General features: G+C 43.7%; 1 protein-coding gene across 8 annotated transcripts in view; it reads left to right on the plus strand.

The window, feature by feature from the left end:
- LOC308579422 (P2R1A-PPP2R2A-interacting phosphatase regulator 1-like) overlaps positions 1-14,329 on the plus strand; it is a gene marked incomplete at its 3' end in the record, with an annotated part of 34,506 nt that overhangs the window by 11,743 nt on the left and 8,434 nt on the right. For 5 of the 8 annotated variants that reach the window (XR_014004462.1, XR_014004463.1, XR_014004464.1 and 2 more), the window contains exons 5-9: positions 9-63; positions 238-339; positions 1,830-1,918; positions 11,999-12,063; positions 12,928-13,024. Coding sequence is in view for 5 of the 8 variants with exons in the window: in XM_081180548.1 (XP_081036674.1) it covers positions 9-63; positions 238-339; positions 1,830-1,918; positions 11,999-12,063; positions 12,928-13,024 (408 nt within the window). Of the gene's footprint in view, positions 1-8; positions 64-237; positions 340-1,829; positions 1,919-11,998; positions 12,064-12,927; positions 13,029-13,731; positions 14,040-14,329 lie in introns of those variants that run through there. The other 3 variants (XM_081180549.1, XM_081180546.1, XM_081180547.1) reach the window with 3 other exon arrangements.

The raw sequence follows: 14,329 nt of genomic DNA on the forward strand, positions 1-14,329 counted from the left end.
TGTTTTAGGGAAGTCCAAACAGCAATGCAGATAAGCCAATCATGGGAAGAAAGCTTGAGCCTGGTAATCCTTTTACAGATGTTTAATATTTTAATTCCACTCCCTGACTTAACCAGTGAGCTCAGAGTGGGGGATGGAGTGATTGGCCGTTCTCTTTTTCATCGGGATCTTTATGGCGCAGCCTCTAGGGCCGCTGCGTCCCGTGAGGCTGTCAACATGACCCTTTTGTGTTCTCAGAGTGACAATGACTTGGACAAATCGGAAAAATCCTCGTCTCCAAAGAGGATAGACTTCATTCCCGTCTCTCCGGCACCTTCGCCTACGAGGGGGATTGGAAAGGTACGCCAGAGAGCTTCCTCAGTTTGGGAGTTGCAAGGGAAGCGGCATTGTGGGAAGACTACAGGAACTAAATGATATACAGTGGTACCTTGGGTTACAAACACTTCGGGTTACAGACTCCCCTAACCCAGAAATAGTACCTCGGGTTAAGAACTTTGCTTCAGGATGAGAACAGAAATCGTGCGGCGCCAGTGAGAGGTCCCATTAGCTAAAGTGGTGCTTCAGGTTAAGAACGGACCTCCAGAACGAATTAAGTTCTTAACCAGAGGTACCACTTTAGAGCAGGGCCTCAAATCTTTTGGACCGATAAGCTCATTAATAATCTTCAGAGAGGGCTGTGGGCACCAAGCCTTCTTGTTGCTTTTGTCCAGAAATGGAGAGATAAATATCCTTTACTTTCCCATGTAGTCAAGTTAAAAGAAAAACACCGTCGCATTAAAGCTTGCCTTGGTAAAAACCGTAGATTCCCTGCTCACTAACACCACAAAACCTTTGATCCAAAGCATGCAACCGAAGGAGTGCCGGAAGGAGTACCACATAGCGTCATTTCAGCTTCCTTCACTAGCAGGGGTGGAATAGTGAAATCCTGAGCACCAATTTTGAGAACCTGCTAGAGTATCACAGTGGTTTCTGATGACAGCACTTTTTAAGTGAGAAAAAAGCATCCGATGTTTGCAATATGTTTATAAAACTTTTTTTAATATCATAATTTTTATTACTTTTTTGCAAATGTTTTAAACATAACATGCAATTTATATATAATATAGAAAGCATTTGCTTACAACAGCCTGAGACTTCCCTCCTCCTTGACTCATTGTTTCCCCACTTATTACCGTATTTTTCGCCCTATAGGACGCACTTTTTCCCCTCCAAAAAAGAAGGGGAAATCTGGGTGCATCCTATGGGGCGAATGCAGGCTTTTGCTGAAGCTTGGAGAGCGAGAGGGGTCGGTGCGCACTGACCCCTCTCGCTCTCCAGGCTTCAGGAAGACATCCGCAGCCTAGGCAGCCCTGCGGGAGTTTCCGCAGGGATGTCTAGGCTGCGGATAGTAGCCTGCTTCCCGGAGCGTCGGGCGCCCTGAAAGCAGAGCGCCCGGCGTTGGGGAACACACCCGCAGCCTAGACAGCCCTGCAGGAGGTCCCGCAGGGATGTCTAGGCTGCAGATAGCAGCCTGCTTCCCGGAGCGCCGCCCTGGATAGCAGCCTGCCGCCCGGCACAAGGGGCACCGTGAAGCAGAGCGCCCGCGCGCCGGACAGACATCCGCAACGTGGGGAGCCCTGCAGGAGTTACCCTAGTCTTATAGACAAAAAAATACAGTGGTACCTTTGGATGCGAACGGGATCCGTTCCAGAGCCCCCTTTGCATCGTGAGCAGAACGCAACCCGCACCTGCAAGTGTTTTTAGCTAATTTCACTGGTGTTTATATGTTGATAAGACTTCTTTAAAACATCGTTTCAGGTGCTTTTCAATGCTGTGCTTGTCTTTCCTAGCAATGCTTTTCTCCCTCCCTGCAAATGTTTGTGAGTAGTAATGGACTGCCTCCAAGCCCAATTCCCAGCCCCACAAGGAGATTTTCAAAGTAAGTCACTGTATCTGTGGAAGTGTTTCTTAATAATCAGTTTGACTTCTGTACTGTTAATTTATACTGTACATGAACTATGCCTGTGAATGGAATATATCAGGGTGCATAAAAACCATTGATTTTTAAAAAATATATATTTTAAAGAAAAATCGGGATTCTTTTTTTATTTAAATCAGATTTTTTAAAATTTAAATCAGATTTTTAAAATAAAATGCTTTTGGAGGAAAAATCTTTCTAAAGATAGTTTTCTATTTAAGTGACATTCGAGTCCAAAGGCTATTCATCTGGAAATCAGGATTTGTTTAAAGTTTTCCTTTTTGGAAAATAATAAATTTTCAGAGTAGTTTTTACAGTTTTATCAAAAATTACTGATTTGGTCCTACTCTTAGAAATACATTGATTGACAGATAATTATGAAATTTGTTTCATAAACAAATTATGACAATTTATTTTAAGTTTTCATTTTTGGAAAATAATAAATTCCCAGTTTTTACAGTTCTATCCAAAATGACTGATTTGGTTCTACTATTAAAAATACATTGATTGACAGATAATTATGAAATTATTGTGAGGTTTAATAAGTTAACTGTTTCTATAATAATAATAATCTTTGTTATGTTATGTGGTCCAACGACCCATAAAAAGGATTCAAAATAAAATAGATTCATACAGACAACCCCCCAGAGAAGGGAGACCGAAGCGTTATTTGTTTAGTCATGGGTATGTTGATCTTTGATATGTATGACCACTGAAAGAAACTTTGCCGCGGCCACTGTGATATCATTGGACTTGTCGTCCAGAAGATATTTGATATAGTAGGCTTCAGATTGACCCAGCCAATTTGCCAATAGTGGTTTAATCTATAGTTCCCTAGCTTGATCATATTGTCCGCAATGCAATAAAATATGCCTCATGCAGTCGACGTCCTGAGAGCACACACAGATCCTATTTTGATAAGGGATACCTCTCAGTCTGGAGGCAGTGAGAGATTACTTTCTTGGGCTCCATGATCACTGTAGATGGTGACAGCAGCAACGAAATTAAAAGACGCCTGCTCCTTGGGAGAAAAGCAATGACAAACCTAGACAGCATCTTAAAAAGTAGAGACATCACCTTGCCAGCAAAGGTTCGTATAGTAAAAGCTATGGTTTTCCAAGTAGCAATGTATGGAAGTGAGAGCTGAACCATAAAGAAGGCTGATCGCCAAAGAATGGATGCTTTTGAATTATGGTGCTGGAGGAGAGTGTTGAGAGTCCCATGGACTGCAAGAAGATCAAACCTATCCATTCTGAAGGAAATCAGCCCTGAGTGCTCACTGGAAGGACAGATCCTGAAGCTGAGGCTCCAAGACTTTGGCCACCTCATGAGAAGAGAAGACTCCCTGGAAAGCCCCTGATGTTGGGAAAGATGGAGGGCACAAGGAGAAGGGGACGACAGAGGACGAGATGGTTGGACAGTGTTCTCGAAGCTACCAGCATGAGTTTGACCAAACTGCGGGAGGCAGTGGAAGACAGGAGTGCCTGGCGTGCTCTGGTCCATGGGGTCACGAAGAGTCGGACACGACTAAACAACAACAACAACACCTCTCAGTCTGGCGCTTAACACTTCTGATGGGAATACATTTAATCTGGCTTTGGTGAAAAGACGCCGGTATGTTGGTACAGACAAATTTCTAAGACATGCAGGTGTCTGAAACTCGAACCCATAGTGAATTCCTACTTCTAATGGGCCGCAGATAACATGAGATTGAGATCGGAGATCACTATGTGATATGTCCCAGAGGCTTTGCCTCAGAGATTCAAAGGCATTATCATAGCCCAGATGGTACAGGAGAGAAGGTGGCATACCAAGCCAAGTGGCTTTTCTAACCATCATTTTTGGCAGGAAATTGAAGCAACTAAATGCACAAATTGTCATCTCATCTGTCCTCCCAGTTGAACGACGTGGCCCAGGGAGAGAGGGAAAAATTGTGGAAGTGAACAGCTGGCTTCGCAAATGGTGTAAACAGGAACGGTTTGGATTCTTAGATCACGGACTGCAGTTTCTTGAAGATGGACTTCTGGCAAGTGATGGGCTGCACCTCACAACGGTTGGGAGAAATGTTTTTGCCAAAAATCTCAGAAACCTCATCAGGAGGGCTTTAAATTGACTAATGGGGGGGAGGGAGACAGTGCTCCTGAAGGTAGGAGTCTATCAGTTGATGAAGATGATCATCCAAATGTCATAGACCAAATGGAGCAAACAGCATGCAGACCTAGTGGTGGGAGGAAAAAATCCTTAAATAAGAGACACGGGGGAATGATTAATGGACTTCAATGTCTGTACACTAATGCGCAAAGCATGGGAAATAAACAAGATGAGCTTGAGCTCTTGGTACAGCAAACTAAATATGACATAATAGGCATCACTGAAACCTGGTGGGATAAGTCCCACGATTGGAATGTAATAATGGGGGGATACAATCTATTTCAGAGAAACAGACCGGACAAGAAAGGAGGAGGAGTGGCGTTATATGTCAGGGATGTGTATACCTGTGAAGAGATCCAAGATTTAGAACCTCAAAGCCAAAGTGAGAGCATTTGGGTCAAAATAAGGGAGAGAAGAATAACAGAGACCTCATTGTGGGAGTTTACTATAGATCCCCAAGCCAAACGGAGGACATAGATGATGCCTTCCTGGAACAGATGGCCAAGCATGCAAAAGGAAGGGAGATAGTAGTAATGGGGGACTTCAATTACCCGGATATTTGTTGGATGTCAAACTCAGCCAAGAGCATAAGGTCAAACAGATTCCTCACTGGCCTTGCAGACAACTTCATTGTCCAGAAAGTGGGAGAAGCAACAAGAGGAACAGCCATTTTAGATCTGGTCCTAACCAATGTTGATGACCTGGTTAGTGGGGTAGAAGTGGAAGGATCATTAGGCGCGAGTGATCATGCTCTTCTGAAGTTTACTATACAGCGGAAAGGAGCAGCCAAGCATACTAGGACTCAATTTCTTGACTTTAAGAAAGCCGACTTCATAAAACTTAGGGAAGTGCTGGGTGAGATCCCATGGACAGTAATATTAAAAGGAAAGGGAGTTCATGATGGCTGGGAGTTTGTTAAGAGGGAGATAGTAAAAGCGCAACTTCAGGCAATACCAATGAGACGGAAACATGGAAGGTGCCTAAAGAAGCCAGGGTGGCTATCTAAAGAACTTTTAACTGGGTTAAGATTAAAAAAGGATGTGTACAAAAAATGGAAAAGGGGGGAAACCACCAAAGAGGAATTCTAACAAATAGCCAGCACGTGTAGACACCAAGTCAGAAAAGCTAAAGCACAGAATGAACTCAGGCTTGCTAGAGAGGTTAAAAGCAACAAAAAAGGCTTTTCTGGGTATGTTCGTAGCAAAAGGAAGAACAAAGAAACAGTGGGGTCACTCAGAGGAGAAGATGGTGAAATGCAAACAGGGGACACAGAAAGGGCTGAACTTCTCAATACCTTCTTTGCCTCAGTCTTCTCCGATAAAGAAAACAATGCCCGACCTGAAGAATTTGGAGCAAATGATCCAGCAAAGGAAACACAGCCCAGAATAACTAAGGAGATAGTACAAGAATACTTGGCTAGTTTAGATGTATTCAAGTCTCCAGGGCCAGATGAACTGCATCCAAGAGTATTAAAAGAACTGGCAGATGTGATCTCAGAACCACTGGCAGTCATCTTTGAGAATTCCTGGAGAACAGGCGAAGTCCCGGCAGACTGGAGGAGGGCAAATGTTGTCCCTATTTTCAAAAAGGGGAAAAGAGAGGACCCAAATAATTACCGCCCAGTCAGTCTGACATCAATACCAGGGAAGATTCTGGAGCAGATCATTAAGCAAACAGTCTGTGAGCACCTAGAAAGGAATGCTGTGATCACCATTAGTCAGCATGGATTTCTGAAAAATAAGTCATGTCAGACTAACCTTTTTTGACAGAATTACAAGCCTGGTAGATGAAGGGAACGCAGTGGATGTAGCCTACCTTGATTTCAGCAAGGCATTTGACAAGGTGCCCCATGATATTCTTGTAAAGAAGCTGGTAAAATGCGGTCTTGACTATGCTACCACTCAGTGGATTTGTAACTGGCTGACTGACCGAACCCAAATAGTTCCTCTTCATCCTGGAGAAGAGTGACTAGTGGGGTGCCACAGGGTTCTGTCTTGGGCCTGGTCCTATTCAACATCTTTATCAACGACTTGGATGATGGACTCAAGGGCATCCTGATCAAATTTGCAGATGACACCTGTCAGGGGTTCAGGAGCAGAGGCGAGGGCAAGGGAGGAAACAGAGAGCGAGGGGGAGGAGGCCGAAGAAAAGATGAGTGATGACGACGACCCGAGATCTCCGAGTCTTTCCAGTGAATCAGAAGATTCACAGAAAGGAGCGCCAGTGGCCAGAGCAAGGGGGGAGCCTACGGGGACACCCCAGGAAGAAGGGTCCAGAGGGGGCTCAGAGGGCAGCAGTTGGAAATCGGGGCCAGCGTCACCAACAGAGCGCAGTGGAGAGGAAGGGCGCCAGGTACCGAGCTCTGGCAGCTCGCAGCAGAGGGGAGGGCATGAGTCAGGAGTGGCCACACCTCCATCGGGGAGCGAAGAAACGGTTAAGCGGAAAGTGGAAGGTTGGGCGCACGCGCCAAGTTCAAATGCACAGGAAAGTGGCGCAGTAAGCAGCCCGGAAAGGGAGCCAGGTCCTAAAGCCCGACGCAAGGAGACAGAAGGGTCCGGGGGGTCAGCGTCAGAAGAGTCCAGGAAGGAAGAGACCACGGGGGGCAGAGGGACCCAGAGAAGAACGGTCAGGCGGAAAAGGTGGAGTAAGGCTAGGGTATTAAGCTGGTGTACAGGGGGCGGAGACTCAGACGGAGCTTCGCCGGTCTAACCCATAAGACGTAGAGCTGCACGCAGCAGCTTGAGAATGGAAACTGTAACTCAATAAAGACTTTTATAAAGTGAACGCTGGCTAGCGTGATCCTCTGTGAGCTAGGATCTGGAAGCAGCTCTGACAACACCAAACTGGGAGGGGTGGCTAACACCCCAGAGGACAGGATCACACTTCAAAACGACCTTGACAGATTAGAGAACTGGGCAAAAACAAACAAGATGATTTTTTACAGGGAGAAATGTAAAGTATTGCACTTGGGCAAAAAAAATGAGAGGCACAAATACAAGATGGGGACACCTGGCTTGAGAGCAGTACATGTGAAAAGGATCTAGGAGTCTTGGTTGACCACAAACTTGACATGAGCCAACAGTGTGACGCGGCAGCTAAAAAAGCCAATGCAATTCTGGGCTGCGTCAATAGGAGTATAGCATCTAGATCAAGGGACGTAATCGTGCCACTGTATTCTGCTCTGGTCAGACCTCACCTTGAGTACTGTGTCCAGTTCTGGGCACCACAATTCAAGAAGGACACTGACAAACTGGAACGTGTCCAGAGGAGGGCAACCAAAATGGTCAAAGGCCTGGAAACGATGCCTTATGAGGAACGGCTAAGGGAGCTGGGCATGTTTAGCCTGGAGAAGAGGAGGTTAAGGGGTGATATGATAGCCATGTTCAAATATATAAAGGATGTCACATAGAGGAGGGAGAAAGGTTGTTTTCTGCTGCTCCAGAGAAGCGGACACGGAGCAATGGATCCAAACTACAAGAAAGAAGATTCCACCTAAACATTAGGAAGAACTTCCTGACAGTAAGAGCTGTTTGACAGTGGAATTTGCTGCCAAGGAGTGTGGTGGAGTCTCCTACTTTGGAGGTCTTTAAGCAGAGGCTTGACAACCATATGTCAGGAGTGCTCTGATGGTGTTTCCTGCTTGGCAGGCAGGGGGTTGGACTTGATAGCCCTTGTGGTCTCTTCCAACTCTATGATTCTATGATTTTCATCTATGAGCTGGCAAACTCCTCGTTGTTTAGGTATGGAAGCCCTTCCCTAGGCCAAAGACACAGATCTTGAGCTAGTATCTCAGGCCAGCCCACCATGCTTTAGTTGATAGAGGAAATTCACCTGTTTTGAAAAATAGTATTGCATTTGGAACACAATTTGGACCAGAGAAACTTTGCCTGGAAGCCATTGAACCTGGAGAATGAGCCATTGAACCAGGCGTTTGAGGCGTAGAGGAGTTGAGAGACAGATTTTGCATTAAATACCTTAATGGCTGATGGAACATAATGGCCTCCCCTTGTATGAAAGAATTGAAGTATAGCCAGTTTGCTTACCTCTGCCTTTTGATAGGCGGTCTGCCAATGATGTTTCCAGGACTTGGAATAATGGAACAGAAGCCCTAGGTACCAGAAGAATTTGGTCTGCTCTAGTTTGTGACCGTCCAGTACCCATTTACTCAGGGAGAATCTCTTCTCAAACACCAGGACTTTAGATTTTTCATAACTGATGGATAACCCATTACCAGAGCAGTAGTCTCAGAATTTCCTTAGTTGATAGTTCAGGCCAGGTCTGGTTCGGGAGAGGATGGCCGCGTCATCCGCATACAACAAGAGAGGGGTCTTTCTCGTCCCTATTTTTGGAACATGGCCATCAGGGTCCATTAAGCTTGCCTCTAAGTCATTCAGAAACGAACTGAACAAAGTAGGGGCCAAAATGCATCCCTGTCTCACTCCCCTGGCCATCTCAATACAGACCGAGAGCTGGCCCTGCAACCCACACCTAACCTGCAAATTGCTTCCACAGTGCAGGGCTTTAGTAAGATATAGGAGACGTTTATCCTTCAGTGCTAGATGCAACTTGGCCCATAGTTGGAATCTGGGGATGGAGTCAAAAGGCAGGTTTCAGGTCCATAAAGGCCACAAAGTGTTTTCCCTGTCGAGGTCTGGTGTACTTCTCGGCTAGGAGGGACAGCATTAGACAGTGGTCTGATGTTGAGTGGTTCTTGCAGAAAGCTGCCTGAGCTTCAGATAGTATGTTATAGTCATTTAGAAAAGTTGTCAGTTTATTACAGAGAAAGCAGCTGTCTTCCTGCAAAAGAATTTCAGAAAGAGACTTGAAAGAGAAGTGGCTAATTGCAACTTATTACTAAACTGAAAACTATGGAGAGACCTCATCTGAATAGAGATATTGTATTCCTGTCTCATTGCATATGCTAAAGCTATTTTTGGTCATCTGAATACCATCCCTTGCTTTTTCCTGCAGGACTAATTGCAGTCATTCACAGTCGCCAACAGGTTGACCATACTCATACTACTACCCTTCGGAGAAAAACCCCGCCCCACCCTTCCTCCCACTATATATCAGGGTCTGGGGAGTTCTCCTCCCTCTATATATAAGGGTCTGGGGGCTCCCCTCCCGCTATATATAAGGGCCTGGGGACTTCCGCTTCAATATATCTGAAGAAGTCATCCCCTCAATATGGACAAGCAGAAGGTTTCCTTGTTGAAATAATAAAATCCTTTATTTACAGAAAGGTTCGACCTTGCTGGTATCCTCTCAATGTGGACAAGCAGAGGAAGGTTTCCTTTTGGGAACCGTAAAATCACCCATCTCCTACTACCCTTCGGAGAAATACCCCACCCCTCCCTCCCTCTATATATAAGTGTCAGGGGACTTATGTTTCCGTGTATCAGAAGAAGGGGGCCTGCCCACGAAAGCTTTGACCCAGAACAAACTGAGTTGGTCTCTTAAGGCGCTGCTGAACCATTTTTTTATTTTTATTTATTTATTTTGACTGCGTCCCACCAATGCAGCTACCCACCTGAATCTAGATGTATGCTGGTGGACAGTGTCTGGTGTCATGTTTGTTATTATTATTTATTATTTCTTGTATTTCTACACCGCCCCATATCTCTCGGGGCACTTCACATTAAAAACCACTTGCATAAAACCAACACGGAAACCAGATTATCAGTTGTACAATTTAAACATGTGTGTTGCCTTACTTCAAATTCAGCCGCAGCACATGGCTAATTATTATTAATAGTAGAATGTCACCCAAAATTTACAATTTCCAAATAATGTACTGTACCTTTCAATTTTCTTACACTGTTCTTGAGGTTATTGACAGGTGTGTCAAATAAATAATTATCAGTTCTATACATCAGTTTTTATCAGCATCAGCTACCTACACTGGTTAGTGAGGTCTGATCTACAAGTTTTATATTTACATGTATGGATATCCTAAAAAAATTACTTGGTACGTATTCCTTATTTATTGTTTATTTGTTATTTAATATGCAGGGGACGCGGGTGGCGCTGTGGGTAAAACCTCAGCGCCTAGGACTTGCTGATCGTCAGGTCGGCGGTTTGAATCCCTGCGGCGGGGTGCGCTCCCGTTGCTCGGTCCCAGCGCCTGCCAACCTAGCAGTTTGAAAGCACCCCCGGGTGCAAGTAGATAAATAGGGACCGCTTACCAGCAGGAAGGTAAACAGCGTTTCCGTGTGCTGGGCTGGCTCGCCAGAGCAGCTTCGTCACGCTGGCCACGTGACCTGAAAGTGTCTGCGGACAGCGCTGGCCCCCGGCCTCTTAAGTGAGATGGGTGCACAACCCTAGAGTCTGTCAAGACTGGCCCGTACGGGCAGGGGTACCTTTACCTTTTATGCAGGTTGCTTCAGCACAGTTTAAAATGTCAACTCATTACGTTGGTGTTGGACCAATATATCTATATAGCAAATCTGGCAGCACAACGCAATTTGAAACTATAAAGTCACAGGCTGGTTACTTAAAGCCTATTTTTAAAATAAATTTCTTTCTTGTGGAAATTTCTCAGTTATCATTTAAACACGTTGTGTGTTGCATTCCTCATCTATGCAGATATAAATTGGCATTTCGGATGTTACATAACTTGTCATTATTTGTGTTTTATTTTGTGCAGATGATAGCATTTATTTTCAACTTTATATTGATGTTATTAGTGTTGCCCAGAAAATACTGCACCGTGTAGATTTGCTTATTAAAGAGCAGACTCATTTAACAGAGGTTCATTTGATAACCCGCTTGGGCACAGAGTCCATCTTCAGTGAAATTCCTCCGGCGGTTAAAAATATTATGGTGTTTTCTTTTCGGGATGAAATCTTGTGAAAGGCTACTCTTTGTAAGAATTGGGGGGGAGGGTTTCCTATACAGCATTATAATCAGGGTGGATTTGATTTAAATCAAACCGATTTAACTCACGATTTAAATTCCTTGATTTGAACCACTAGTCAGGAAGGCTTGATTTAAACCTTTTTTTCTTTCTTTTTTTACAGAAAGGTTCAACCTTGCAGGCAACCTCTAAATATGGACAAGCAGAGGAAGGTTTCCTTTTGGGAATAATAAAATCCCTTTTTTTACAGAAAGGTTCAACCTTGCAGGCATCCTCTTCATATTGACAAACAGAGGAAGGTTTCCTTTTTGGAATCATAAATCTTCAGAGGAGTTTTTACAGTTATATCAAAAATGACTGATTTAGTTATACCATTAGAAACAATTATGAAATTATGGTGAGGTTTAATAAGTTAACTCGTTCTATTTGGACAACTTTTCTGCAGTACTTTATTGGAAGGAGAAAAATAATCATTTCCTTCATAACAATTTAAACCATTTATTTCACTAAAGGAATAACATTATAGCACATGTATCCATGTTTGTTAACTGATGTGGTTAATTAATTTTTTTTAAACACACCTTAGACCAGCGAGGGCAAAGTTGGGCCACGCCTGATCTAGAACAGTGGTGGCTCAACTTGGCCCTCAAGCTGCCTTGGGACTACAACTCCCATCATCCCTGAGCACTGCTCCTGTGAGCTAGGGATGATGGGAGTTGTAGTTCCCAAAGAGCTGGAGGGCCAAATTTGGCCATGCCTGCCTTAGACTGAGTTTTAGCACTTAAAAAAAATCCTTGTTTCCTTGATGAATAGCCTTTGAGCTATAATGTAACCGAAATAGAAAACTATCTTTAGAAATATTTTTCCTTCAAAAGCATTTTATTTTTAAAATCCGATTTAAATAATTAAAAATCATTTTTATCCACCCTGATTATAATCTTGAAAACACAATATAGTAGCTTTAAAGTCATTCACCTTGTCACCTCGGAAGTTTCCCCGTTCCTGGAAAGACCATAATCTGGCTTTGATTTTAGCAGGAGGAGCCAGAGTCCAATCAACTGCATCCGGCCCAGCGCTCTTGGTCCCATCAAAAGGAAAGGTAAGTGCAGAGGTGGAGGAAGGGGGGGCAGTGGAGGCGGGGCGCCCCGGGTGTCACCACTTGACAGGGTGGTGACAAATTGCCGGGCGGCCCTTGTTGTGGGGCCTGCAGCCCGCCCGAGCCGCACATCTCTCCTGCTCTAGATCAGGCATGGCCCAACTTGGCCCTCCAGCTGTTTTGGGACTACAACTCCCATCATCCCTAGCTCACAGGACCAGTGGTCAGTCCCAAGACAGCTGGAGGGCCAAGTTGGCCTAGGCCTGCTCTTTTCTCTGTCAAGCTTGTGACTCCATCCCTTCAGCTGGTTTTTTTCTTTTCAGATCTTTGTATCGCCCTTTAAATTAGCATTTTCTGACCTTAATATCCTTGTAGCCAACTCTTATCTCTTTGGCCAGATTTTTTGCAGTACATTTTTAGAATAATTGTTCATATACCAAATAAATTTACTCCAGTCTCTTCGAAATTTTTGGTTGTCTTGGTTCCGGATTCTACCAGTCAGCTTGGCCAATTCTGCGTAGTCCAGGCATGGCCAAACTCAGCCCTCCAGATGTTTTTAGCCTACAACTCCCATTGTCCCTAGCTAACAGGCCCAGTGGTCAGGGATTATGGGAATTGTAGTCCCAAAACATCTGGAGGGCAGAGTTTGCCTATGCCTGGACTACAACTCCCATCATCCCTAGCTCTCAGGACTTGTGGTCAGGGATGATGGCAGTTGCAGTCCCCAAGCAGCTGGAGGGTTGTGTTTGGCCCCCTCTGGCTTAGTCCACCATCTTCATTCTGCCACTCCTCAATCGTTGGTAACTCTGGCAGTTTCCACCTCTTGGCTAATAAACCATCTGAAACAAATCTGCTTGATTTCAATAGGTGAAATGGAAACCGAAAGCCAGCCCAAGAGACTTTTCCAAGGAACCACCAACATGCTTTCTCCTGACGCGACACACCTTTCTGACCTCAGCTCATGGTAAAATTAATCTTAATAATACATATACTACTCATCAATGCCCAGAAATGGTTCGCTGTATCTTTTGATGCTCTAGCATTCCAAAATAGTTCCTACCCAGGGTGGATAAAAACCAATGATTTTTTATTAAAAAGTTTTTTTTTAATTTGATTTTTTATAAAATTTAAATCAGATTTTTAGAATTTAATTTGGAATTTTAAAATAAAATGCTTTGGGGGGCGGGAATCTTTCTAAAGATAGTTTTCTGTTGAAGTGACATATATCCATGGATCAGGGTGGCTTAAAATCAAGGAATTTTTTTTTAAATAAAAAAATCGTATTTTTGAAAAAAAAAATCAGATTTTTTTTTTCTTCAATTAGATTTTTTTGATTTAAATCAGATTTTTAAAACAAAATGCTTTTGGAGGAAAAATCTTTCTAAAGATTTTTTATATAAGTGGCTTTCTAGTCCACGCATAGGCAAACTCTGGCCTTCAGGATGTTTTGGGATTACAACTCCCATCATCCCTGACCACTAGTCCTGTTAGCTAGGGATGATGGGAGTTGTAGTCCCAAAACAACTGGAGGGCCGAGTTTGCCTATGCCTGTTCTAGTCCAAAGGCTATTCATCAGGAAATAAGGATGTGGTTAAAGTTTTTCATGTGTGCTAAAAAATCACTCATTTTTTATATAACTGTAAAAACTATTCTGAAAATTTATGATTTCAGAAAGGAAACCTTCCTCTGGTTGTCAGTATTAAGTGGATGGCAGCAAGGTTAAACCTTTCTATTAAAAAAAATGACTTAAATCAAGCCTTACTGATGAGTGATTGAAATAAAGTCTGACTGATGAGGGATTTATATCTATTTGATTTGTATCAAATCCACCCTGCCACAAACACTCCCCCAGCCCATAAACTGTAAAAGCTTCTCTGTAAATTGATGATTCCAAAAAGGAAGCCTTCCTCCAATGGTCCATATTAAGAGAATGCCAGCATGACTGAACCTTTCTGTAAATAAAAAGGATTTTAAATCAAGCCTTACTGACGAGTGATTTGAATTGTGATTTCAACCGACTTGATAGCAATAAATGATAGTACCCAATACACCCGGGTGGGTACTGACCTGAAGAAGTGTGCAGATACATACCGTATTTTTTGCTCCATAAGACACTTTTTTCCTCCTAAGAAGTAAGGGGAAATGTCTGTGCGCCTTATGGAGCGAATACGTGGTCCCTGGAGCTGAATTGCCCAGGGTCAAAAAGCAGATCATGCTCCTTTTTTTGAAAGAGGGAAGGGGGTGTTGAAAGGAAGCAGCTGATTGGTAA

Source organism: Podarcis bocagei (assembly GCF_964188305.1).
Source record: "Podarcis bocagei genome assembly, chromosome: Z".
Lineage (NCBI taxonomy): Eukaryota > Metazoa > Chordata > Lepidosauria > Squamata > Lacertidae > Podarcis > Podarcis bocagei.